Raw genomic sequence first — 25,033 nt, forward strand, 5'->3', positions numbered from 1 at the left:
GTCCGCCCCTCCCTAGAGAGCACAGGCTATGCAGTCTTCCATCAGATCGGTTTGGTGGCGTCTGAGCATTCCCTTCCCAAATTAACATCTCCAAGTGCAGTTTGTAAAGCAGGGTTTGCACACAGGCATCCCAGGACATCAATTGGGGGGGCGGGGGGCAGTGTACCAGAAGGCTCAACTGACAACAGAGATCCTCCTCGCAGAAAAAGGGGTTTGACTGAGCCAGCTCCCCATTCCAGTCTCCTAAAAGGGGGATTGCTCCTTAGCTGCCAAAAGGATCAAAGATGGAATTGGGACCCAAGGACAGAAATCCTTGAAGCCCAGTTCTCCTTCCCTCTGTGCATCTCTCCCATCCAAATTCTTTGCAGCTCTCAGACAATCATCAATTAATAATCAAGTGTTTCCCAACACCCATTTACTACAACAAAGAGAGAAGTGTGCTAATTTGGGAGGGGCATCTAGTTCAGTGGTGCAGTGCATGCTTTGCGTACTGAAGACACCGGGTGTAATTAGGGATGTCAGAGGATTCTGCCACAGGCTGAAATGGGATTGAATTCCCTTCAGTCCATGCCATGGAATCTTCTGCAGAACAGCGCCATGAGGTCCTGCCGGAGCCAGTAGTCATGCGGCTTTTTTTTCCATCGTCCGCAAAGAGTCATGAAATTTTCATAAATAAAAACGCAGTGTAGTATATTCCGATAATAAATACGTAAGGTTTTTTTAAAAATGAATTGTGCTCAGTGCCTTGTTTGTGGGTGTTCTTTTTAAATTGAAATCCTCCATCTCCATTTAGTTTCAGCCAAAACACTTCCTCTTCCTAGGGGCTTCCCAAAAGAAGGCTGTCTTAGGTGTGCCTGAGCGATAAACAATTTGTTGAAAGCAACGCCGTTTTAAAGAAAGAAAAAACCTTTTAAAATGACCTTGCCGGTCCTGGAGCGGCATGGTCATTTTAAAAGGTTTTTTCTTTCTTTAAAACAGCACTGCTTTCAACAAATAGTTTATCGCTCAGGCACACCTAAGACATCCTTCTTTTGGGAAGCCCCTGGGAAGAGGAAGTGTTTTGGCTGAAAGTAAACAGAGACGGAAGATTTCAATTTAAAAAGAACACACATAAATATTTACGAAAAATAGCAATTCTTACGGAAGTTATGCAGACTGACGGAGATGACTGGGAAGTCACGGAATTATGGTTGTCGGTATGGATTTATCTTCGTAATTTTCAGAGCAGAAAAAAAAGAGGGGAATTCCAGAGGCTTGTGAATGGCGGAGCGGAGCACTGGCCGCAAACTGCGGAAGTCAAGCGGCACGGAAAGTACCCAGTTTGTACAGCCCTAAGTGTAATCCTCAACATCTTTAGGTAGCCAGGAAAGACTCCTCTCTGGGGTCCCAATCTGGCCTGCCTGGATGCTAATCCTGCCCTCTGTGGTCCCCCAGAAGGAAACACGGCCTGCCCCTGACCACAGCTCATTGGGTGGTTTTCTTGCATTAGTGTAGTTTTGTTTCCCCCATTCTAATATATTGAAATGCCTCACCTAAGGCTCCGCTACAGGCAATAAGAGCTTTAAACTAAAATATACTGGCCTGTTTGGCCACACCCCTTTTACCTTTGCCCTGCCCACCATGGGAATGCGGCCTCTGACAGCTTCTCCAAAACGGAATTTGGCCCTAGGGCTGAACAAAGTTCAACACCCCCAGTGGAGGCAATACTGGCTTAGATGGGCCAGGGGCCTCAGTTAGCATAAGGCATCTTTCTATATTCCCAAGTCCAAATCCTTGAGACTGTAAGACTCTGGATGGTCACACAGAAGGGGATCAAGGCTTGTTCTCTGCTGGCCCAGAGGGTAGGGCTAGATCTCATGGGCTTAGGTTTCAGGAGGGAAGATTTCAGTCGGAGAAACATCTTGACGGTATGAGCGATTCAACCGCTGAAACAATGACCTAGAGAGGACTAGGTGGACTCTCTTTCACTGGAGGTCTTCCAGTCATTTGTTGGGCATGCCATGTTCTGGCTCTGGATTTCCTACACTGAGGAGGGTGTTTGACTAGAATCTATGATTCTATGAGGGCAGGGCCTCTTCCACTTTTGGAGTTTTATTTTTGCAATTTTAGGCATTCAGCAATTAAACAAATATTATCTTCTAGAGGCCCTGGTCCTGAGAGAAACTCCTGCACAGAGCAACATGCCGTTCACCATGGAGGAACCAGCTCCCCACAGCAAAAGCAGTCTGGGCTCCTAAGTGCTCATGATTGATGCCACGGTGATGACTGAGCCATCTTTCTTCTTCCTCTTAAGCCAGAGATGACGAACTTCTGGCCTGGGGGCCACATCTGGCCCTCAGGGGTTCCACAGAGGGTTATGCCCCCTTCCCTCGGCCCCAGCCCTTTTCTCCCAACCACCAGTTGTTTGGTGGTTTCCCAGCTTTTGTGCCACTTTCCCCCCATTCTAAAAGGTTGAAATGCCTCCCCTAAGGCTCACTTATGGTCAAGAAGGGCTTTAGGCTAAATTATGCTTTGCATTTGGCCCCGCTCACCACTGGAATGTGGCCTGAAATGGAATTTGGCCCTCAGGCTGAAAGAGATCTGACACCCTGGCTTACTGTTCAGAGATGCCTGAAGAAACTAACCCACATGGCTTAAATGGGAGGAGAAAAGCTCTCCAGAGAGCCTTACAAGGCAGATAGTGCCATTACAACCAGATGGACACAATGACAGAAAAAGGTAGCTTGCTACTTATAAACAGGGGCGATCTGGACCTCACGAAATATTTGACAGGACTCTATCGTGGTCAAATAATAGGCACTTGATTCATAACATCATCCAAATAACCAGTAGCAGATGTCTCAGCCAGTAAGGAAAAACTACCTGTCTTGAAGGTACTAGGGTTGATACTCCCAACTGCTCCTCCTACCATGGCAACTACTGCTTTTCCTGAATTGTAGCCACTAGGATGTGCAAAATGTGATGCAGTGTGTTAAGCCAATGAGCACAGTTGCTTTGCATGCACCATCAGCTTGCACACAACTGCCTCCATGCATGGTACACGCTGCTCCAAGTCAGTTGCTGTCATCAAAGCTGCTGCCTAATTTTGCCTCCCTTCCAGCTGTTCTCCGTTAAGGGGGGGAAAGGCTAAATTGAGTGCGCTGGAAGCTGTTGTGGGACGCATCCCAACATTAATATTGTCTTGTGAAAAAGAGATCCCATCTCCCTCTTGTGTCCTGCCAAGGAAAGTTGAAGGGAATATTATATACCAGCTTTCTCCAACCTGGAGCCTTGCAGATGTGTTGGATTGCAACTCCCAGAATTCTCAGTCAGCATGTCTATTGGCCATGGTGACTGGAAATTATGGAAGTTGCAGCCCACCACATCTAGCAGGCACCAGGTTGGGGAAGGTTGCCTTGTACCAAGCCAGACCATCAATCCATCAACCCAACTCTCTTCTCTGACTGATGGAGGATCTCCAGGGTCTTGGGAAAGGCCTTGCCAAATTGTACAAAGTTGCCTTTATAATTGTTTGGCCCATCGGGCTTTTGATGTGCCCGCCACAAATGCTTGACACAGGTAGGTGTGGGTAGGCCAATTTTGGTCAAGCAACTCCTGCAGTCTTGTTATAGTCATTCTATCAACATGTTTTCAGGTGGCTTTCCCAGTGCCATTCCGGAAACAAAATGGCATACAAGATTGTCAAATAAAAGAGAGAGAAAACATATTGATCATGGAAAGCCCTTGATGGAGATTTTTTTTCCCAATGATGTGGTTTTAATACTCTGTTAAAAATATATAAATAAACAGTCCTTCAGGCAGGCAGTGGATGGGGTGGGCCTGTAGGAACCTGCCCCTTTGCATGGTGACTCCTGGAGTTGTTCATCCAGACAGCATCACAAAACTATGCCAGACAGCCAACCCCACTTGGAGGCCACATCCGGGATGCACATCCCCACTGCGTTTTTCACATACTCTCAGAATTTAAGCGTCCGTGAGCTTCCATCCGGGATTTGCCACACATCAGGCGTCCCCTGGGCACTACGCCAACCTACAAAAAGAAAGGATGGGGACAGAGGGGAAAAAAGAAAGGTGTAATATGGACCGAAAGTCAAAAGCATTCCTGTTTACAATTAAGAGGATGCAACACACTGGGTGATGGGGGTACTCTAGTTTAGAATTTGTGACATCCAAGATAACACACTCCCATATTCTCTAGGCAGAAAAATGCGGCGGCCTCAATCCAGCACATGCAACTAGTCACATACAGCTACTGGTGGCCGCAGGTGGGAATGCACATTGCCCCGTTCACACAAGAAGATACATCGCCAGTTGAATGGGCTGTGATGTGAATGCACATGCGTTTCTGGATGTGCATATGCATCAGCTATTGCACATAGAAGCCTGCATCAACTTGTGGAGATCCCTTGCTGGAATGGGGCCTTTGAGGCTAACCAAAAACATAGCATAGGCATGAAAATAAACAACATCATCAGCTCAATGCAAGGTCTTTGTTGAGAAGCAACGTTGACGTCCAATCCCATGAGTCACTCCTGTGACATGGAATTTGGGCAGATATCCTTGTGCCCTTCAAACTCTGCTGACGTTGGCAGAAGCAATGGTTTCGAAGTCAGGTTAGGAGAATCAGTCCATCTTCTGTTTCTTATATCCGGTGACACTGACGTGATGTGATGGTTTTGTCCACAAAGACCACTAAATTCATTTGCGCTGAGATCAGCATATATTTGAGAGCAGCAGTTGGCTATATGATGAGGATGAAGGCCATTTTCCACAGGTATCGCTGGAAACAATGATGAACTGTAGGGAAGACACATGGGAGACTAGGTGTGGTTCATAGATACACCCCGCACACTCTTTATAAAACCTGGCATGAACAGGTCCTTAATTACAGTCATTTTTCCTATAATATGTTTTCATACCCAGAAGTAAGTCATAGCAGTGTTCTAGTGTCATTGGTCTGTAAGGAAGAGGCCCTGGTCAAATACATCAAAACCTCCAAAATGTCTGACAAAGAACAACGAAACACTTCTTTCTGAATTGGTGAGATTCCTCCAGGCCATTTCTAATATGACATTTCTATGGAATGGCTATCACAGACTCACAATGGAATGCTCCTCCACATCAAAAAAAAAAGGGGGGGGGACATAGAAAACTAGCATGTCAGGGAAGTCAGGCTAGAACCCTTTCTCTGACATGCTAATTTTCTATATGAAGAGAGAGAGAGAGAGAGAGAGAGAGAGAGAGAGGAGCATTCAATCATGTGAGCGGCAACCTGCAGCTTGAAGTTGTATAGTCTAGCCCAGACCTTCATATTATTTTTCTTCATATTTTTTCCAGGGTCCATCCACTCGAAAGCTGCAGAAGGTTGAAGACAGAAGAGTTTCATTTGAAATGACTTGCCCTCCTGAGGTTCACTGGCTTTGAAACTGTTCACAGTGACGTTACTATTACCTGTCCCACCCCCTTGAACCACATTGCCCACTGATTTAGATATCTTTTTCTTCTTCTCACCAGAAATAAATCTCAAAACGTTTCACCCAAGACTGTCGGTCAGACTTGTCTGGAATGCTGGCGCAGCTTAGGAGTGCATGATGGCTGCTGCCGGAATCCATTTCTGAAATCTAACCAACAGCAAATGGGGCTCAATGCGTCTCACTTTTATAACACGATTAATTTATCACACTCTTCGAAAAATGTCACATTGTGTATTACTTTGTTTGCTTTGGTGTTGAGGCCAAGATGCATTGTTACCCAAAAAGCTATGTTATTATTTTACTTGCATCTTGCTCAGTTCTTGTCGACTAGTCTTTTGCCCCTCTCCCCCTTCCAGTTATCTAAACAGTAGCCTAAGTAAGTCCTTAAAAGGGTTCTTACTTTCATTCAGGCCATAAATGGGGGAACAAACAGTACAATGCCAAAATCCAAACATGGACTGCTCTTAAAACAAAAGTGTTGGAACCTCTAGAACAGGGGTGCCCTGTTTGGATCTACAACTTCCATCGGCCCAACCAGACTGTATGCCCAATAGTCAGGGCTTATGGGAGCTGTAGTCCAAGACATCTGGAGGGCACCAGATTGCCTACTCTATGCACACCAGTTGTTGGGGAACATGGGGGGGAGGGTGGTGTTGCACTCATGCCCTGCTTGTGGGTTCCTGGTCGACAGCTGGTTGGCCAATGTGTGAACAGAATGCTGGACTAGATGGACCCTAGGTCTGATCCAGCAGGGCTCTTCTGATGTTCTTACCTGCCCTAGATGTTATCTTCCCATCAATCTCTCCTATTGCCTCAGCTTCCAAAGCATGGGCACAACCCTCCATACCACCAAAGCTCACCAACAACCTTTTAGCAATGATATGGCTTCCAGAGTAACCATATCGTTAGCTTACCATGTCCTGCTATTCCACACACACCCATATTACCTAGGGTACGCATGACAGAAGCAATGTGCATCAACTCTTGACAATGGTCCAGCAGAGCCTTGTTTTGCACTTTAAAACAAAACAAAATACAGGGCACATATATCCCATGCACTCAGAACAGTTTACAACTGCTCCCCCCACCCCAACTGCAAAGGGCTCACAACTTAAACGACGGGTGTGGATGGCCTGGGGGAACAAAATAGGACACACCAAAAACGATGAATTCCTTCCCACATTTGGAGGAGGGGTCTGTTTCTCCCCATCCCCCAAAAAGAGCTCTCTTGACTTCAGTCAGGTCTGAAGGGGCAGCAACACCTCCCAAATAGTCAAAGGGTTCTTTGATCCCACCCCCAGCTTCTGTGAAAATTGCAAGAGGGGCTCTGGCCAAGTTCTCCCTATATGCCTTTCAGCTGCCCACCCCACAACCTGGTGCAAGCCAAAAGACATGAGAAATAGGTAGTGTGGCTAGATACCCTATTTTACAGAGGACGGTTCTGTGTTTCATGAGCTGTCCAGTCCAAGTCCGATTTAAAGGGCTCCTTCACACGGAGCTTTTATCCTGCAATTGAGATTTCTCCTTCATGGAAGTTTGTGGGCTCTTTACATGGCACCATGACCCTCCAGGGCGTCTCCTGCACTAAATGCCCTTTGGTCCATTTCTAAATAGATTGCAGATAATGAGCTGTCAAATTACCCCGTTGTGTTCCGCTTCAGTTTCCTCCATGAAAAGAGTAAAAACGCCAAGAAGAGCGGGATCAATGAAAGATAATGGAAGACTCTGATGTGGGGAGGAGTGGGAAGGGGGTGGGGGGAAAGGAAGCACGTGAAAAAAGGAGTAGTTGTGAACCTGCATTTAAAACGGAAGCAGAAAGCCCCGTTTTAAATCCAGGATTGTAGGCTGGTGTAGAAATGCCCAGAGATGAAGGACCTCAAAAAGGAGAGCAGGGGCCTTGAAGTTGCCCATCGACACTTAGCGCACGAAAAGCAAATTGAACAGACAGTCAGGTGACCTGGAGCAATATCCAATAGTAGTCTTTCCCAAACTAGGTCCATTCACTTCAGTGGGTCTACTCTATTAGGAGTATCACTGGATACTGCCCCTGGACACAATCTTCCCCACTATGGTGTGATGTATTGCATTTCAATTTATAGTAAATTATTTCTAAATGTGCATCTATGCAGATAAATGAGCATACCCAAATTCTATGCAAATATGTGTCCTCTTTCGGGGGAGGACATTGATGCATTTCCTCTTTTTTGATAACACAAAACTGACCACCTTAAATAGAAGTGAGTTACTATGCTGGGTAAGGGAAGGACCATTGTTTCTCGAGATTTAAGGAGACTTTGCTCATGGGGAAAACCTTTGCCAAGATCTCTGTTGCTACTGGGTGGTGGTGGTGGTGGTGGTGTAGGAAGAAGGTTCATGTAGGAGAAATGGCCAAGGTGAGTGTTTGGATGTTATACTGGGAGCTAAGGGAAACCCATGGGGATGAGACTGGGAAGACTTGGATTCTAATTCCAGTACATAATGGATTCGCAGGGGGGAGGGGGGGCAGCTTTAACAAATTATACTCACTCAACCTCGACTCTACTATTCAACAGGAATAAAAACAGTAATCACATAGGGTGATCATGACGGATGGTCATCTAGTCTGTGAAAATGCAGTAGAAAGTACTGTTAATCATAACTAAAACTGTAAGGGAGGGAAGTTGGCTGAGCTTAATTGAATTTCTAGGATCTCTGGGATCTGTCTGCATGTTCTCTCCAGTTGGAAAAACAAAAGGTGCCCATTCACTTTTTCTGAAACCATGACATTTCCAGACATTTTAAATGCATATTTTCTACATTCATACACTGATTATCCATAGAGATGAAGACAGACACATATGGCTTGACATATTTATATATCACATTCTATACATGTGCAATGTAATGGAAACTTAAATAATGGCTGCAATTGTTTCATAGCTAGATGAACACTTTTTACAGAAAAATGAAATCTGAATTTTCGACTGTGGTGCGGTCAACTTTCATAAAAACCAGTACAACAGAATGACATACAACTCTTTATGAATGTTTAATGCCAGTGGACGAAAAATAATAGCTCAGCCAATCAGTATGGGAGGCTTCACTGCCAGAAGCACAATACAATATAGATGGAGTTTATCTGGTGCCACCGTCTTGGTTTCAGCCATGAGAATTTAAGCTAGATCCCATATTCAAGTTATGAAGTGGCGCAACACACACATGTCCCCCTCTCCATGTTCATAAGGTAAAGTCTGAGGAAGTTGTAGAACAGGGCTGGGAAACCTCTTTCAGCTCAAGGGCCAAATTCAATTTCAGAGAAGTTCCTAGGGGTCACACTCCAGTGGTCGGCAGCTGCGAAGTCAAAGGGCATGAGGCCAACATACCAAAAATACCAGTTACTGCCAATAACTAAGCCTTAGGAGAGGCATTTCAACTTTCTAGAATGCACAGATACTGGGTAAGCACCAAATGATTGGTGGTTGGGTGGAAAGGGGATGGCGCCAGGAGAAGAATGTTGGGGCAAAAAATCCCAACTTCAAGTATAGCCCAATGGGATCTGAGCTAACAGTGAGTGACCGACCAAGAAAGAGGCCTTGGGGTTGTGCTGGACAGTTCAATGAAGATGTCAGCCCAGCGTACAGCTGCTGTAAAAAAGGCAAACTCCATGTTAGGCATAATTAGAAAAGGAATTGAGAATAATACTGCCCCTATAAAATCTATGGTGTGACCACACTTGGAATACTGTGCACAGTTCTGGTCACCACACCTAAAAAAAGATATTGTGGAGCTGGAAAAAGTGCAGAAAAGGTGCAGAAAAATTATCAAGGGGCTGGAGCATCTCCCCTATGAGAGAAGGTTGTTTAGCTTGGAAAAAAGGAGGGTGAGGGAAGACATGACAGAGGTCTACAAAATTATGCATGGTGTGGAGAAAGTGGATAGGGAGACATTTTTCTCCCTCTCTCAAAATACTACAATCAGGGGTCATCCTATGAAGCTGATTGGTGGGAGATTCAGGACAGATAAAAGGAAGGGCTTCTTCACACAGTGCAAACTATGGAATTCGCTACCACAGGATGTAGTGATGGCCACCAATTTGGATAGCTTTCAAAGGGGGTTGGACAAATTCCTGGAGAAGGCTATCGATGGCTGCTAGTCTTGATGGCTATGTGCTACCTCCAGACCCAGAGGCAGTGAGCCTATGTACACCAGTTGCTGGGGAACATGGGTGGGAGGGTGCTGTTGTGCTCATGTCCTGCTTGTGGGTTCCTGATCGACAGCTGGTTGGCCACTGTGTGAACAGAATGCTGGACTAGATGGACCCTTGGCCTGATCCAGCACGGCTGTCCTTATGTTCTTATGAAGGGCGCATGGTCATTTGGGGAGCCCTAGAGGGCCAGATTGGAATCCCAAGAGGGCAGGATTCCAACCAGGCCTGTGGCTGCCCACCGTTGTAGTGGCCTATAAGGGCAGGGACTCAGACCATGTGATACGTCTCCCTCATAAAACGGGCGGAATCGTACAAAATGGCCCTCCACCTAGTAAGGCTTCTGCATGGAGGGCTCACCTCACACATTACCTTGGGTGTGCAGTGGAGGAGAACGGGCACTCACTTCAGCCCCACACCAAAAAGACTGCTGGTAAGTGTGTGAGTTGTCCCCATGCTGCAAAGGAAAATCTTCATGTTCAAATACAGTTTCACTGACAAGTCTCAACCTATTGAACATATACATTGTCATCACCTCCTTTGTTGTGTAAAGATGTGGAACAGAACCACCGTCATTTATACTGGAGAAAATCCAAAGTGATTTATACCACTGAAAAGTCCCAAAACAATGTGAGCAATTTTTAATACAGCCAACACCATCCACTCCAAACATTAAAAATAATATTAATATTGAACTGGAATTTGAACCCAGGCCTGTCACAATAAAGCCCATCCCATTCTCCAGTGGGCTACACACGCTGGGCCATGTATAGCTGTTGCTTCTGTATTTCCAAGGAACAGTTTTAGAATAATCTTTTTGCCCCAGCCATAAAGGTTTGACACAGTTTAAAAGCAGAATCTGTACATTTCCTCAGCTTAGCTGTACATGGGGAAAACCTTGCCTATTAGAAAGGATAAAGGAAGCTTGCAAGCAGCCACTCACCTAACTCTCCTGTGGCGAGTTAAGAACAGGCTCCAGGTGACCAGGCTGGCAAGCATTTTTAAATTACAATGTAATTAGTTCTTTTTTTCTCTCCTCCTCCCTCCTTCCTGGCTGTCAGCGTGGCACAAAATAAATAATTAACATTGGGATGTGTAAGCAAGAGGTTTATAAAAAAGGGTTTGCGATTTAGAAACATCTTTGTGAAGCTAAAGCAGGAGGATGTTTTTTGTTTAGTGGCCCAATCCAGTAGTTCTCCAGGCATTCAAAATCCTGAAGGAATATGGAAGTTACGCCTAGTTCCTTGCCTAGTAGGTCTTCTGCATAAACAAATGCTTCTAGTACATATGCCACACCCTCGCTAGTACACTGGAGGCATCTATTCAAGCAGAAGACCAGCCTTCAAAAAGGGGGACGTGTACAATAAGTCCCTACTACACCCTGTCATTCTGCTATTCCGTCTTTGTCCCTCCTGTTTCCCCAACACACACCCAAAGGAGGTTTTGAAGAACAGTCTAATGGGAGAAGTATGGCCATTGCGGTTGCACTGTGGTGTGGACTGTAATCAATTAGCACAGGGAGCAAACGCTATTACCATGAGGCTTTTCAGGATAATGTGATGATGACTTGGCAGCATCCCTGAGCCCTGCAAAGTCCCCTGTAGATGTGACCTCAACAGCAGCCATAAAGACATCAATAAAGGCACACTGAACAGGGAGCCCTAAGTAGGAAGAGGGGTTAACCTAAGACCTAAGTGTTCTCTACACCCATGCTACTTTCAGATTTGGATGGAGCTGTAACTCAGTTACTTGCTTTGTTCATACACCAGGGCTAACTCTGTGTAAACGTTACAGGACAGATGTGATGGTGAGATATAGGAATTTAGATAAGCCCAGTGGATTCAGCAGTAAATGGAGAAAGGAAAGGGTGACATTTGGAAGTGCTGAAGAAGAAAACGAGGTGACAAGACATACACAGTGGCCTGGAAGTAGTGGAGGAAAGGAAAGGGAGTTACTGAAGAAGTTCTGAAGTTTGCAGACCTAGGAGAAAAGACAAACTGAAGAAGTGTTTTCACAGTTTGAGACAGTGGCATCTGGGAAGAAATATTAGTGAGATTATGCTGAGAATTGAGATGGGGCAGCAGGCTGGGGCAGGAAGGCAACTTTCTTTGTTGTCCTCATAAAGCTAAAGCCAGAAATGTGAAGGTTATCCAATGAGTTGCCACACAATGAGAAGAGCCGGCATGGGCGTGGGAAATCAAGAGTGGTTACCTGTTGGGCACTTAGAAACATGGTTCTCTTAGGAAATAGGAAAGACAAGGTAGACCCTATTTTAAAGAAAAGAACCAAGGATGTGAGGCTGGAGATCTAGGTCAACCAGAGAAGGTCAGTGTCGCAGACATTCAATGAGGAAAGAAAGTTGAGGGTAGAAGAATTCACTGTGCCGGATTAATGGAAAAGAGGCCTGTGAGATGCATTGAGCGGGGGTCAAGAAGATAATAATAATAATAATGGAATAATGGGCTCAAGTTACAGGAAGCCAGATTCTGGCTGAACATCAGGAAAAACTTCCTTACTGTTAGAGCAATGCAACAATGGAACCCATGACCTAGGGAGGTGGTGGGCTCTCGCACACTGGAGGCATTCAAGATGAGGCTGGACAGATGAGCATCTGTCAGGGATGCTCTGACTTGGATTCCTGCATTGAGCAGGGGGTTGGACTCGATGGCCTTGTAGGCCCCTTCGAACCCTACTATTCTATGATTCTATGATTCTAAGAGTTAATGGACAACAAATACATCACTCAGAGCCAGTCTAGACAATGTGCTTGCAATGGGGTTTGGCATTCCCATTGTAAACTCTGCCTGCATTGCTTGGCACAATATGCCATGTGAATCTGGAATATGACATTCTGAAAGTCTCTTCCCTCAATCTACATCAGTGGTGTTTGCTGGGGAGGGAAGCTGACAGTGCATGAACATATTGGCCCTGATTCACTGGCTGAGTTGTTCTAAATTCAAACAAGATGGCCTGGAATTGGGACCACCAAATACCTGCACTGAGTATTAACATCTAGACCCTGGCTCCCTTGAGCAGTTTGAAATGGGATGGAAATGTGGCATTAGCAGGAATGAGCAGGTCTGTGTTGTTTTTTCAGGTCTGTGGTAGCTTTGAACATGTTTTAGTGCAAAGGAGCCAAAGGAAAGAGAGGGATGTACAATAAAACAAGGATGAGAGCAAGAAACTATGTGCAGTATCCAACAGCACTAGCACTAATGACATTACGCTAGCATAAAACAACATGTGTGCAACATAACTACCACCTGCTAGTGCAACAGGAAAAAAATGGTGACCGGTCATTGAAATTCAGTGGCACGGCAGCAAAAGGGGGGCAATTTTTTGCTACCAGGCCACTGAATATCGATGGCAAATTGCTGCTATTTCCTGCTGCGCTGGCAAGCGCTAATTATATTGCATGAGCATTGCTTTACACTAGCACATCTGGATATTACCCTGTTTCTGTTATTAATCCCATATACTGCATTTCTAACTGCACAAAAAGCTATACAGTAGTCCAGGGCTACCGTTGGGCATTACGAACAAACATCACCTGCGATTATTCTTGTGCAGTCAAGCTGGCAATGTTTGCTTGTCATGTCTGAAGAAGTATATTGCACAGGAACGTGCATGACTACAGCCAGTGCCATTGTCCTACCTGGGATCTTCTAAAGGTACTGCAACAAGAACTGCCAGCGAACTACAGATGCAACAATGCAGGCAACTGGTGGCGCTTGTTAACAACATTCAAACTCTCTTTCATTCATCTTCACAACTAATCTGTGAGATTTACATTTTCGAGACCCAAAGATCCAATAACTTGACCAAGGCTCTCCGACAAGCTCAAAGCAAAGATGAGTTTTAGTTACCCAATCAACAGGCTTTAGCCCAACTACAAATTTGTGAGACTTGAGGTGAGGCAAGGGGGGGGGGGGGAGAGACAGCGAAAACTTGGAAAGACTTTGTCTTCTTCCATAAAAACTCAGGAATATAGAAATTGGAACATAACCATAGCACAACCAGAACTGAAGACTGCAAGAGAACAACGGATAAGAAGATGGGGGATTTGAAGAAGAAATTATATGGAAGCCAGGGAGAGAAAAAGGAAGGGGAATATACAGCAGAGAACTAAGTAGTAACAGACTGGAAGATAGTGGGCAGTATCCAACGCTGCCCATGTGCCTTGGGGGATGATGTTGTGCCAGTGGGACCCACTGCCAAAGCCACAAGAAGCTAGCACTTTCTAGAGTAACCCTGGAAACAAGCTGAAATGCTTGTTACTGGAACAGAACAGCTCAGCAGAGCTCCCTTCTGAGAGCTCCGCCAACCTGTTGTGTTCTGTTCATTAGCATTTTGGCTTGTTTCTGGTTGCTTTAGGAAGCGCTAGCTACGTGTTGCACCAGTGGTGGGCCCCACTGGTAGACAGGCAGCATTGGATACTGCCCACTGAAATCTTGGGTTACCACATGGGGTAGGAGGCAGCCGGTGCAACAGATTGTGTGAGGACAAATGGCAGAGAGGCAAGCCCCACAAAGGCTTAATTTTGATCCAGGGTGTGTTTTTTCCAGAGAGGAAGCCCACCAGAGGGGTGAATGCATTGAAAGAAACTTTACTTGGGAATGGAATATTGATTTTGTAATGAAGAACCATGAACACTGCCCATGTGCATTGTTCTACACGGATTTGACATTCTGTTGACATATTCTTCCTGTGCATCTTTTCTCTCTTTTGTGGAGGGAAAAAATTTGCAGTGGAAGTAACCCAAAGAGAGTTCAGAAGGCAAGTTCAAGAACACCATCATAACGGTGAGATTGGTATGAAGCTGGGAATTAAAGTAGTGGCTGGAGAGAGAAAGGGATGGCAGCAAGGTTTTTTTAGCAGCCATTCTCTCTCAAGGAAAAGGGGGATCTGTGTGAGGGACCTGTACAAGAGAATTCTCAGAATCCTCACCACACTACAACCTATCCATGAAAGTTAGGCAGGTATAAACCAATAGAAATGTGCAGCGTAGGTATGTCCAGAGAGATGTCTGATGGGACATTTTGCTCTCAAGGGATGGCTCCCTTGGGTTTATACATATGGAAAAGTTTGGTCAAAATGGGCCAACCACCATCCTTGCCCAGAGATGATCCTGCTATAAACTGAATTCATATGAGCATTGCATATCGGTACTAAAGAATTGGCTTTGTACGCACAAGGTCTAAGATTCAATCCAGGCATCTTCAGCTAAAGTGTGTATGGTAGCAAGGCTGGGAAAAGCCTCTGTCTGTAAAGGACTTTAAAGAGCCACTGCCTGCCAAAATCGACAATAATGGTCTATATCAGCATTCCCAACCTGGGTCCTCCAGATGTGCTGGACTACAGGTCCCATAAATCCCAAGGTCAAGGAACTCTGGTCTTGAAGGACTCATGGTCCAACTCCGTAGAAACCCAGGTTTATATGAACAGTGCAGTGCAGGTGATGGTCATCTACATATGTATGCATCTATGGTACTCACTCTGTGAGCCAAGTTTTTGCACAGCACTTGGCCCAGAGAAATAGGGAAAGAGTATGGAGGAAGCAGCATCAAGGCATAAGCCAACACCGCATCTTTCAGGATGGCGTAACAACACCATTTCACTCTAGTCTCTTGGGACTCACGCTAGTAAATGTGTCCATTTCTAGTTCTTAAGCAATGCAAATTGCACATGATTGTCCTAGTACAATGGTGCCAGTGCAGACATGGGGCTGTGATGCTAGTGCAGCACGAAGGATGAAACGATGATTAGGGAAGACCTCAGTTCAAATCCCAGAAAGCCACGAATTTCATAAATGGGCTTAAGAAGAACCTCTAGCACCTCAACTCTCCACTCTACAATCAGGTGACAGTAACACTACTGGCCTGCCTGGTGAAAGGATTAGTGGACTAATGTATGTGAAATGCCACGTGAACTAAGAAATACTTGGTTTTATTATTACTGATGTACATCCAGAGGGCAGAATTTATCATTGCATAAGAGGCGACAGGACTTTCTCCTCCACTCCTGCTGAACCCGGTGCCCTCCGAAATTGCCTTCAGAGGCCCCTTCAAGCCTCTGGAGCAGATTTTGAGGGTGCACAGGGAAAGATGGGGAATCACCCCCTCTTCCAGTTCTGCTGATGGAACCAGTTGCATCAGTGGAAAGACTTCATTGGATTCCACCCAGAGCGCTACACAAACAGGGGCTCCCATTCTCTTCCAAGCAGGGGAAACTCCCCGCTAACAGTGGAAACTCCCACAGAGCTCTCCCAACAATCAAGCGCTCCTGCATACTGCAAGTTCTGTGTGCACATCAAAAGTCTATGAGGCTTTGGATCCAAGCTCATGTGTCATAAGTTAGAGCTTCACATCTATACAGACAGTACTTCGGGGTGGATGGTTCCAGTGCAATATGTCAGGTCTATTAACGCTCATGCAACTGTCCTCTTTTAATATATATATAGCAAACCAGTGTTAATGCCAGCTGGTCAGTAACCAAATTCCCCTTTCTCTGGCTTTAAAGGGAACTCTACTGTGCTCTCTGAAGCAACAAGAGGTGGAAAGAACAGCTGCAACCTCCCCTCTACCTCAAAAGCCTGGGGCAATGTGAAGTGGACAACCATTTGCTGACCCGGTTTTGGAAGTCATGCCATTCATACAGTGTTGTTCACACACCGTGGCAGCACATGAGTGCTCAGCAAATATATAACTGAGCTGTGATAAGGTTTGGACCTTAAGGATTCTTGCGCACAGGTGCATCGCCAAAGTTAAAGCAACCCATGCAAGAGCCCCAATGTGGGCACTGGAGGGGTGTAAATAAGAGTATTTCCTTAGGGTGCAATCCTATGCATGGTTAGACAAAAAAAAAAAAATCCTTCAACTCACAGCATTCCCCATCCAGCATGGCTGGCTGGCTGGAGAACGCTGGGAGTTGTAGGACTTGTTACTTAAAACAACCGTTGTCTCTTAAGAAAGCACTAGTCAAAATAAGGCAACAAAAATGCTACTGAATTGACAACAAGGTAACAATTCTTAGGAATTAAAAAAGTTAAGTGAGAAATACGCAATTCTGTTACACTAGGAAGAGCAAGAGACAATATCACAGAGGTATGTGTTTTTAATAAAGCAAAGAGATGCTGCAACATGCAGTATTCGTAAAACTTGACAACATATACAGACCTCTCAGGAGGAAAAATATATATATATATATTTTATATATATGTAATCAGAACCAGAGTCCAGATATTTAAAGACAATGTATACACAACGTTTTGATAAAACCTATTAATTGTACAGAATATATAAAAAAGAAGAGCAGCTCCTGTCCCAGCTTTCTTTCCAGCCGGACAAACTGTGTTAAAGAGGTTCCCCAAGTGGTTGGGCCAAGCTGGGCCTGATCATGGGGATGCGCAATGCACACACCAGTATGTGCTTCAATGTGCATGCATGTGCTCCCGTGAGCAGTTTCTGCTTTTGCTACAACACCCCGTGGCATAGCAGAGATCAGATATTTCCAATTCACCTATCACATTGGGTTTTAGTTTATTTTAAGGTTGGCAAGGAACAGCGGGGGGTGGGGGCAGGGGTGTTGCCACACAGGGAGGGAGTTGCATATTGTTTCACATCTGAGCTTGTTTGTAATTGTACGCAATGGTGCAAAACGGGAAGGGGATTGGGAGAGGGCTTGGGTGAGAGTCCCTTTCACAAACAAAGATGAATGACTTGGATGTTGTCACCAATCAGTTCACCTTTTAGTCTTTAACTAAATTCTTCAGAAAAAAAGGGAATCGGGGGGGGGGCAGGCGGCCGGTGTGGGGTGGGTGGGTGGGGAGATACATCCAGATGGAAAAGAAAGATTCCCAAAGATTGAAAAAATATCTTTGTTCTCAATATAAGAACATCAACAAAGACACTTTTTCCCCAGGGGCAAAGTATTTTATTGTGATATAAATAGGAAACTATCCGGCCCTTTAGGCTACTAAGACGTACATCAAAATGCCCCCGTGAAGAAAACCCACTGGCCTTCTCTTAAAAGCTGCTTCTCTTGCTGAGGGAAATTTACAGAGTGTGTCAAATGAGGACACGCAAAGCTTATGGTATGTACTTTAAGCAATATTTTTTTATTTTTATTTTTTCAATTAAGGGACAAAATGGGTGAATGAACAGGGTAATGCAGACAACTGCCCAATTTAAAAAAAAAGACCCCAAAAAAACACAGACAGTGGTTTTCCCAATAGAACTTAACAAAGACTAGAAAAAAATACAATAAAGAGCCAGGTTGCCAATGACCTTTGGTCATCTAAATAATTAAAAAAAACAAAAAAATAAAAACAAAGATCAAATCCAACGCCTCTGTTCTGAACAGAGCGTGTAATCAATAATAAATAGTGACTTCCATAGTAAAAGATAAAATTTCAAGTTACGACAAACAGCTTTCATTACAGGAATAGAAAAGGCCGATAATAACAAAATATTTTGCATTGCCATATACAAAAAAGGTATCGACTCCAGCGGGGCTCTCTCTTTTTAATATGCTTTGCATATGAAATCCTTTCCGATCTAAATATATAAAGCACCATTTTAATTTTTTTTTCTTTTTGGCAATGGAAAAAAAACCTGCAAAACTTTATTTTTTTTCTCCTTTCGTTCTATTTTTTTTAAAACATTTTTTTCTTTTACTGCATATGAAGTTTAAGATGCTGGAATGTAAAGGGGTAAGAGAAGAAGAAAAGGGACCAAAGAGCACACTACAGAACAAACCAACATCATCACCTTGCATTACTGCATACAATATGGCAGCAGAAAACAAAGAAACCCCCAAAAGAACTTTGATATGTACAACCATCTGTGACGCTCATTTAGTGCGACATTCAAACAGATTTTTTTTGTTCACCCACCCCCCAAAAAACAGCCATTATATGGCCTCTTATCTGTACAATGTCACACTTTTCTTGTCAAAAAATTTTTGAAACATACAAATATTTTGCACTATATTATCCTGCCAAATTAAAAAAATATACTGTGGCAGCCTGTTTGTGTGTCTGTCTGTGTGTGTCTGTGTGTGTTTTTCCACTACCAAAAAAGGTACTTTGATACCTTTTTTTAAAAAAGAGAAACAAGCAACAGTTAAAAATACAAGCTTCATTATAAATACTATAGTGCCTACTCTAGGTGAACATTAAATTCAAATACCATTCTAGAAATTACAGAAAAAAGAGACCATAAATGTGTTTTTCTTCTTTTTTGTTTGTTTGTTTTTTCTTCTTAGCATAGGAACCAACAGGAGTGTGCATTTCCTATATTTAAGTACTATATATTCTTAAACCTTTTCCCAATGCATTTATTTTACAACCTGAAGAGTTGTGGTATATCCAAGGCATAGGATTTTCAACTACTGGTTTTCAATGAAGAACAGGTCTTGAACACCACCAAGACAATGGACCCTAAAATACATTTTTTTTCCTCCCCTAAACATAATGAAGTGTTTTTTTTAAAAAAAAAAATCATAACATTTATATTTTAAAAAGTTTTGTACAAAAAAAGAAGAAAACACATCCTTGCACTGTAGGAGCGAGAGCAATCATTCGTTATTTTTGATATAACTGCAGGACCTGTTCCCATTCACAGCGCCGTAATGTTGTGTCCCAGTCATTAGTCAAGTAAAACGGCAAGCTGGCAGAGTTTTTTATATGCTCATCATGAGATCATGCTCAATTTTTTTAAACAAAATTTTCATTAATCTTGCAATTTTTCCCTTAAAAGTATAGACCTGTAAACTGGGAAAATTGTACAGTGCATTTAAATTGTCCTATCTGAGCAGTCTTAAAAGTTTTTTATACTCAACCTGTGTACCTCTGATTAAAGGAAAAGATACAGACACGACAGGCGGAGTCAAGTGCTATGTGAACATCCAGTGGGGCAAATGCTAGCTTAATCATAAGAACAATGAATCCTTTTTCCATGTCAACACAACTAGCACATAGCATATGATAAAAAAGAAACAAAATGAAGAGCAACTTTTAGGGAGCACAGGCATACACTGCTACTCTTTTTAAATTATCTTTCTCTCTTTTTTTTTTCCAGAATGTCACACTTCAAGGCAAATCTTAATAGCTCATAGTTATCATCATATCAATATTAGCTTATAATCTGTTCTTAGTTTTAAATGGCAAACAGTACCACGTTGTGCTAATAAATCACTATACTTGGCTTTTTGTTTTTTGCTACGTGTTACACTCAGTAAAATATTATTGCCGGACTGTTTATACATCTTTCCCTAAATAGAGAGATCAATAGATCGATATACTGTACTCAAAGTTGTACATTTCTAATTTGATTGTCAAGTTGACAACCAACTAGACCTGGACTTAATTGTTTTCATTCCTTTTCTGATCTTTTTAGGTTTTATTTTTGTTTGTGTGCCAGAATCTCTAAAAAAAATGTTCATGAAATCTTCAGAACATGAATTTTCATCCAAGTGTATTTAATAATTTTCCAAGGCCTTTCACAATTTCACATTCTTTTTTATCATCAAAATAATAATCTTAATTTTAAACCGGGGGAGGGGGCATTGGGAGTGGGTGGAGGCAGGGTACTTGTGATAGGGGTGACAGAGATACATCCTCTGTGATGGTGGTGATTGCTTTCAACTCTCTCCTGAAGCAGAAGTGGGTTGAGTTATGGGACAGTTTGGGGTGTGTTTTTTCTTAGTCCGAACAGGGGGTGGGTGGGCAGGAATCAAATGATGATTAACTAGGACTTATTGGGTTTTCTTTGTTGATTATTTTGCTTCTAGGTAGCCACTGTTGTGAGAAATACAATACAGAGTTATCGGCTAGGTCCTAAAGGACTCAATTATATTGCCCAGTGCGAACGTTGAGCTACAAGTTTAGAACAAGTAGGGTTGCCACTAACATGGCTTAAATAGATTCAAGGCACTCAGATTTCCATTTTAAACCAAATGATAGTACAAATTTACCTTTTCGTTTATGTCCTTATTTTTCAATTAAAGGCCTATTTTTCCTCCCCCCAACCGCCCCCAAAACAATTGATACGTTAAATCCTTTTAAAGACAGAATTCAAGGTAACACAACATTTTTTTCCTTACAGTGTTATCCGTCTGTCCATAGAGGGTTAATTCAAAGTACATTTTCCTCTATATGTTTCAAAACAAAATTGTACATGATATGTATTACAGAATGCATGCAGCATGGTTGGTTCTGTTAAAAAAATTGTTTTTGTTGTTTTGTTTTCCTTTTCTCTCTCTCTTTTTTTTCCTGGAACTTCACTGGAAACAGCGATGTGCTGTCTCTGTGTTTGTGCGTGCGTGCACGCGCATGTGTGTGTGTGTAATCTTTTTGTTTGTTTGCTCAGCAACGAATCAGGGGACAATTGTTTTTTAAAAAACAGCCATAACATACCATACATGCTGTCTATTTCTTTAAAAAAATTAATAAACATACACAACATGTAAATTATTGCACAAGAGAAAGGCTCAAAGTTTGCGTAGTATTGCCCCAATACAGATCATGCATTCAAATGGTGAAAACAGAAAAGAAAGGGGAAAAAAATAAAATAAAAAGGAAAATGAAAACAGGTGTGCTGGTGACAAGCACTTTCTTAATATCATCCTTAGCTTCCATTATTTTACTCACAAGGGACTAGAAAATCTCTACAAGGGGAGGTGGGGTTAGGTTGGGGAAATGGAGGAGAAAGGGACATGTTAATATACCTCTATTCAGTTTTTATGTCATTATTCAAGACTCGATCACTGTGCCATTTTTTCATGTGTTTTTCCAGGGTACTGTACACGCTAAAAGGCATCTTACAAATTTCACATTTGTAAACGTCCTTCCCCACCTGACCATGCGTTTTCATGTGCCTGGTGAGTTTGCTACTCTGGGCGCAGGCGTAGTTACACAGCTCACATTTATAAGGCCTTTCCCCAGTGTGGCTCCTCCTGTGGACAGTGAGGTTACTACAGTTCTTGAAGACTTTCCCACAGTACTCACAAGTGTCGCTGCGTCTGCCCTCTTTTGAACTAGGCCTTCCAGGGCCCGGACCACTAATATGCGGGGTGCTTCCTCCACTTCCTGTACCGCTGCGGCCTGATATCCCTCCATCCATCTCCCCGGGAGGCGTCGAGAAGCGTAAACTTCCATTTTCGGAGGAGTGTTCCGAGGAGGAAGCAAAAGGCGATTGTCGGGAGTCTCCAAAGTTGAGGAATGGATCTTTCAGCTGCCGAGAGGCAGCATACCCAGCTAGCCACTGGGAGTAAACATTTTCAGTGTTAGGCATAGCTGTCGCAGGGAGGTCAAACTCCTTCTCAAGTTTGATGCGTTTGGAGAAAGGGCTTAGGGAGCTTGGGCTACCCAACAGCAGCTTTTTTGACAAACCTCCGGAGGCAGATTCACCAGGGGAACACCCCCGACCGTTAATCGCGCCGTCATCGATGCGATCAGATTCACCAGCTACTGAGTCTTCGTCGCAAGTGTCTCTATGCACCTCAGATTCAGACAAATGCCCTCGTTTATGTTTCTCTCCCAGGACCTGATGGAAGGCCTCAGTGAAGTGCTGCATGGAACTCAGGACCATTCCTTGCATGACATCCGGCATAGAGCGATTCTCCTCGACAGACCGGGAGTTGTTTTCGTGGTGACGAGCTGCTTCGAGATTAATGCCAAACCCATAGTCTGGCCTTTCATTTTCAGTCAAATCCTCCTCCTCCTCTTCCTCCTCCTCTTCCTCCTCCTCTTCCTCTTCTTCCTCCTCTTCGTCTCCATTTTCCGGAATCATATTTGAGTCATTCTCACTTTTAAACTTGGCCACGACGGATTTGAGGGCGCTGCTGGCACTGCCGACAAGGTCGCTGGTCCCAGGCTCCGGGGAACTGGCTGTGGAGAGACCATCGTCTGACTTCACGGTCATAGGAGAAGATTTGTGCATATGGGTTTTCATGTGGCGCTTTAGCTTGCTTGCTTGAGTGCACGCATGGTCACAGAGGTTGCACTTGTACGGTTTTTCTCCAGTGTGGCTTCGACGGTGGACGACTAAGTTACTCTGAAACTTGAAGGTTTTCCCACAAAATTCACAGGACTTGGATTTGATGGGAGGCTGGGAAGGGGGAGGAGCAGACTGAAGAGGAGGAAGAGGAGGCGTTGCCAGAAACGGTGGCTTGCTGCCTGGCTGGAATGGTTGCAGTAACCTTTGCATAGGACTGGGCCGGTTCGGTGACAATGGTGGACTAGAGGTGTTTCCAGCCAACTCCCTAAGCCGCCTGGAGAAATCCATCGCTGGGGGCTCCATGGCCATGGGGTTGAGTCGCAGCACCCTGTCGAAGGCACTGGGGTGATGGGTGGCAAGCGCCATTTCTTCGGCACCCAGGCGTTCTATGCGATGTGGATCCAAGTGGTGCCTTGGAGGGGGACTAAACAAAGGCGGCGTGGGAGGAAAACGCCCTTCCCCGAGACCCGAGGCTTCTCTCGCAACCGACCCGGGTATTCTGAGTAGATTGAAAGGATTATTGTCTGCAATGTGAATTCCATGAAGTGGTGGCTGAGAAGGGCATTCTGCACCTAGTCCTGATGGGATACCAACCCGCGGCGTCAGCGGACTTCCGTGCTCGCTTTCTAAGTAGATCCTTAATCCATGAGTGTTCTGTGCGTGTTGCAAGAGAAACCAGGCGCTGTTGAATGGCTGTTTACATGTTGTACACGTGTAGCTGCTGGGTTCATCTTTACCTGCAAAAAACAACATAATGGTAGCATCAATGCTTTAGTCATCAAAAAGCTTCCTGAAGAACATAAGATAAGCCTTGCTGGATCAGACAGAATATTCATCTAGTCTCCTTCTCCCCAACTGTTTGGTGGTTTCCCAACTTTTGTGCAGGTTTTTCCTCCATTCTAAAAGGTGGAAATGTCTCTCCTAAGGCTTAGTTACCAACAGGAAGAGCTTACAGCTAAAGCATGCTGGTATTTTTGGCCTCACCCCTTTTGCCTTTGGTTCCACCCACCATAAGAATGCAGCCCCCAAGAGCTTCTCTGAAATGGAATTGGGCCCTCGGGCTGAAAAAGGTTCCTGACCCCTGGGATAGGCTTCTCCTCCTTGAATTGGAATTTGGAATTGGAACTGAAATTGAAAACACTGAAATTGGGAAAAAACAGAAATTAGAAAAACTGAAATTGGATTGGAATTGGGCCCTTGGGCCAAAAAAGGTTCCTGACCCCTGGGATAGGCTTCTCTTCCATGAATTTGTCTGACGATCTTCCACAGCCCATGGCTATTGCTACATCTGGTTGAACCCCATCAATTCATTTTGCATTTTAGGAAGAAGGACTTTCTTTCATCTGTCCTGAATCTCCTGCCAACCAATTTCACCGGATGACCTGTGCAATCTAATATTGTGTGTGTGAGAGAAAAACGCTCTACCCACTTGCTCCATATGAGGCATAATTTTATAAACCTCTGTCTTATACAGCTGGCAATCTTTAGGCTGGGCTATGACAGTCCAATCCTACGTATATATGCTCACTTTGAACTGTTTTCAATGCAACTTACTCCTGAGTAATACACATGATTGCAGCCTACAGTTGCAATTCTAAGTATACTTGCTTGGAAACAAGTCCTACTGAAATAAACAGAAGTTCCTTCTCAATATACATTCCAAGGAATCACTGTAAATCATAGGATTGGGACCTAAGCCAATTAATTATATGCCACTCTTCCTTAGCAAACATGTAAATATTAAAAAGTGAAAACTAATTCCATTAAGATTAACTTGGCAGTATAGGAAATGAAACCTGAAATATATGATACAGTACGATCATTACCCCATCCCTCCAAGTGGCTGATGGGTCACCCCAGAAATCTAGGTAACCAGCGTTGGATAAAAGAAAGTGCTATTTACATATGGGCTAGGAGGTTTTTAAGGTTTAGATAAAAATAAGGTTGGATAATTCAGATCCTACACTTTGGCTAAGCTAGTTAAATATCCAGATTCAGTGGGGTTGAATAGAAGAAGCCCACTGGAATCATATTGTTTTTAGTGAAAATGCTTAGGAATCTAAATGTCCATTTGATATGTAGCTATGTAGCTATATTTTATAACAATTTATTTTAACAGGTAGCACAGACAAGCACTTGCCCCAAATATTTGGTTAAGAGGTTCCCCTGTCTGGCTGCTCTTATTTATTTATTTCATTTTTATTTCATTCATCTTCCTCCAAAGAGCTCAGGAGGGGTGAACATGATCCTTCTTCTTTTATCCTCATAACAAACCAGTTAGGGATTAAGGCCAAGAGAAAATGACTGGCTCAACATCACCCAATAAGCTTTGGTGCTTCTTTTCTACAAAGTTTGTGTGAAACATGTGCCATTATGTT

General features: G+C 43.8%; 1 protein-coding gene across 10 annotated transcripts in view; it reads right to left on the minus strand.

The window, feature by feature from the left end:
• Positions 1-1,023: 1,023 nt before the first annotated feature.
• Positions 1,024-25,033, minus strand: part of BCL11A (BCL11 transcription factor A) — a 206,598-nt gene continuing 182,588 nt past the window's right edge. For 4 of the 10 annotated variants that reach the window (XM_084829337.1, XM_084829332.1, XM_084829338.1 and 1 more), the window contains one exon: positions 17,755-23,392. In XM_084829337.1, the coding sequence (XP_084685463.1) occupies positions 21,387-23,392 (2,006 nt within the window). In that variant the 3' untranslated portion in view covers positions 17,755-21,386. Of the gene's footprint in view, positions 4,798-17,754; positions 23,393-25,033 lie in introns of those variants that run through there. The other 6 variants (XM_084829339.1, XM_084829340.1, XM_084829336.1 and 3 more) reach the window with 6 other exon arrangements.

Source organism: Heloderma suspectum, chromosome 1 (assembly GCF_057233095.1).
Source record: "Heloderma suspectum isolate Gila_16-S chromosome 1, 16-S_ref, whole genome shotgun sequence".
Lineage (NCBI taxonomy): Eukaryota > Metazoa > Chordata > Lepidosauria > Squamata > Helodermatidae > Heloderma > Heloderma suspectum.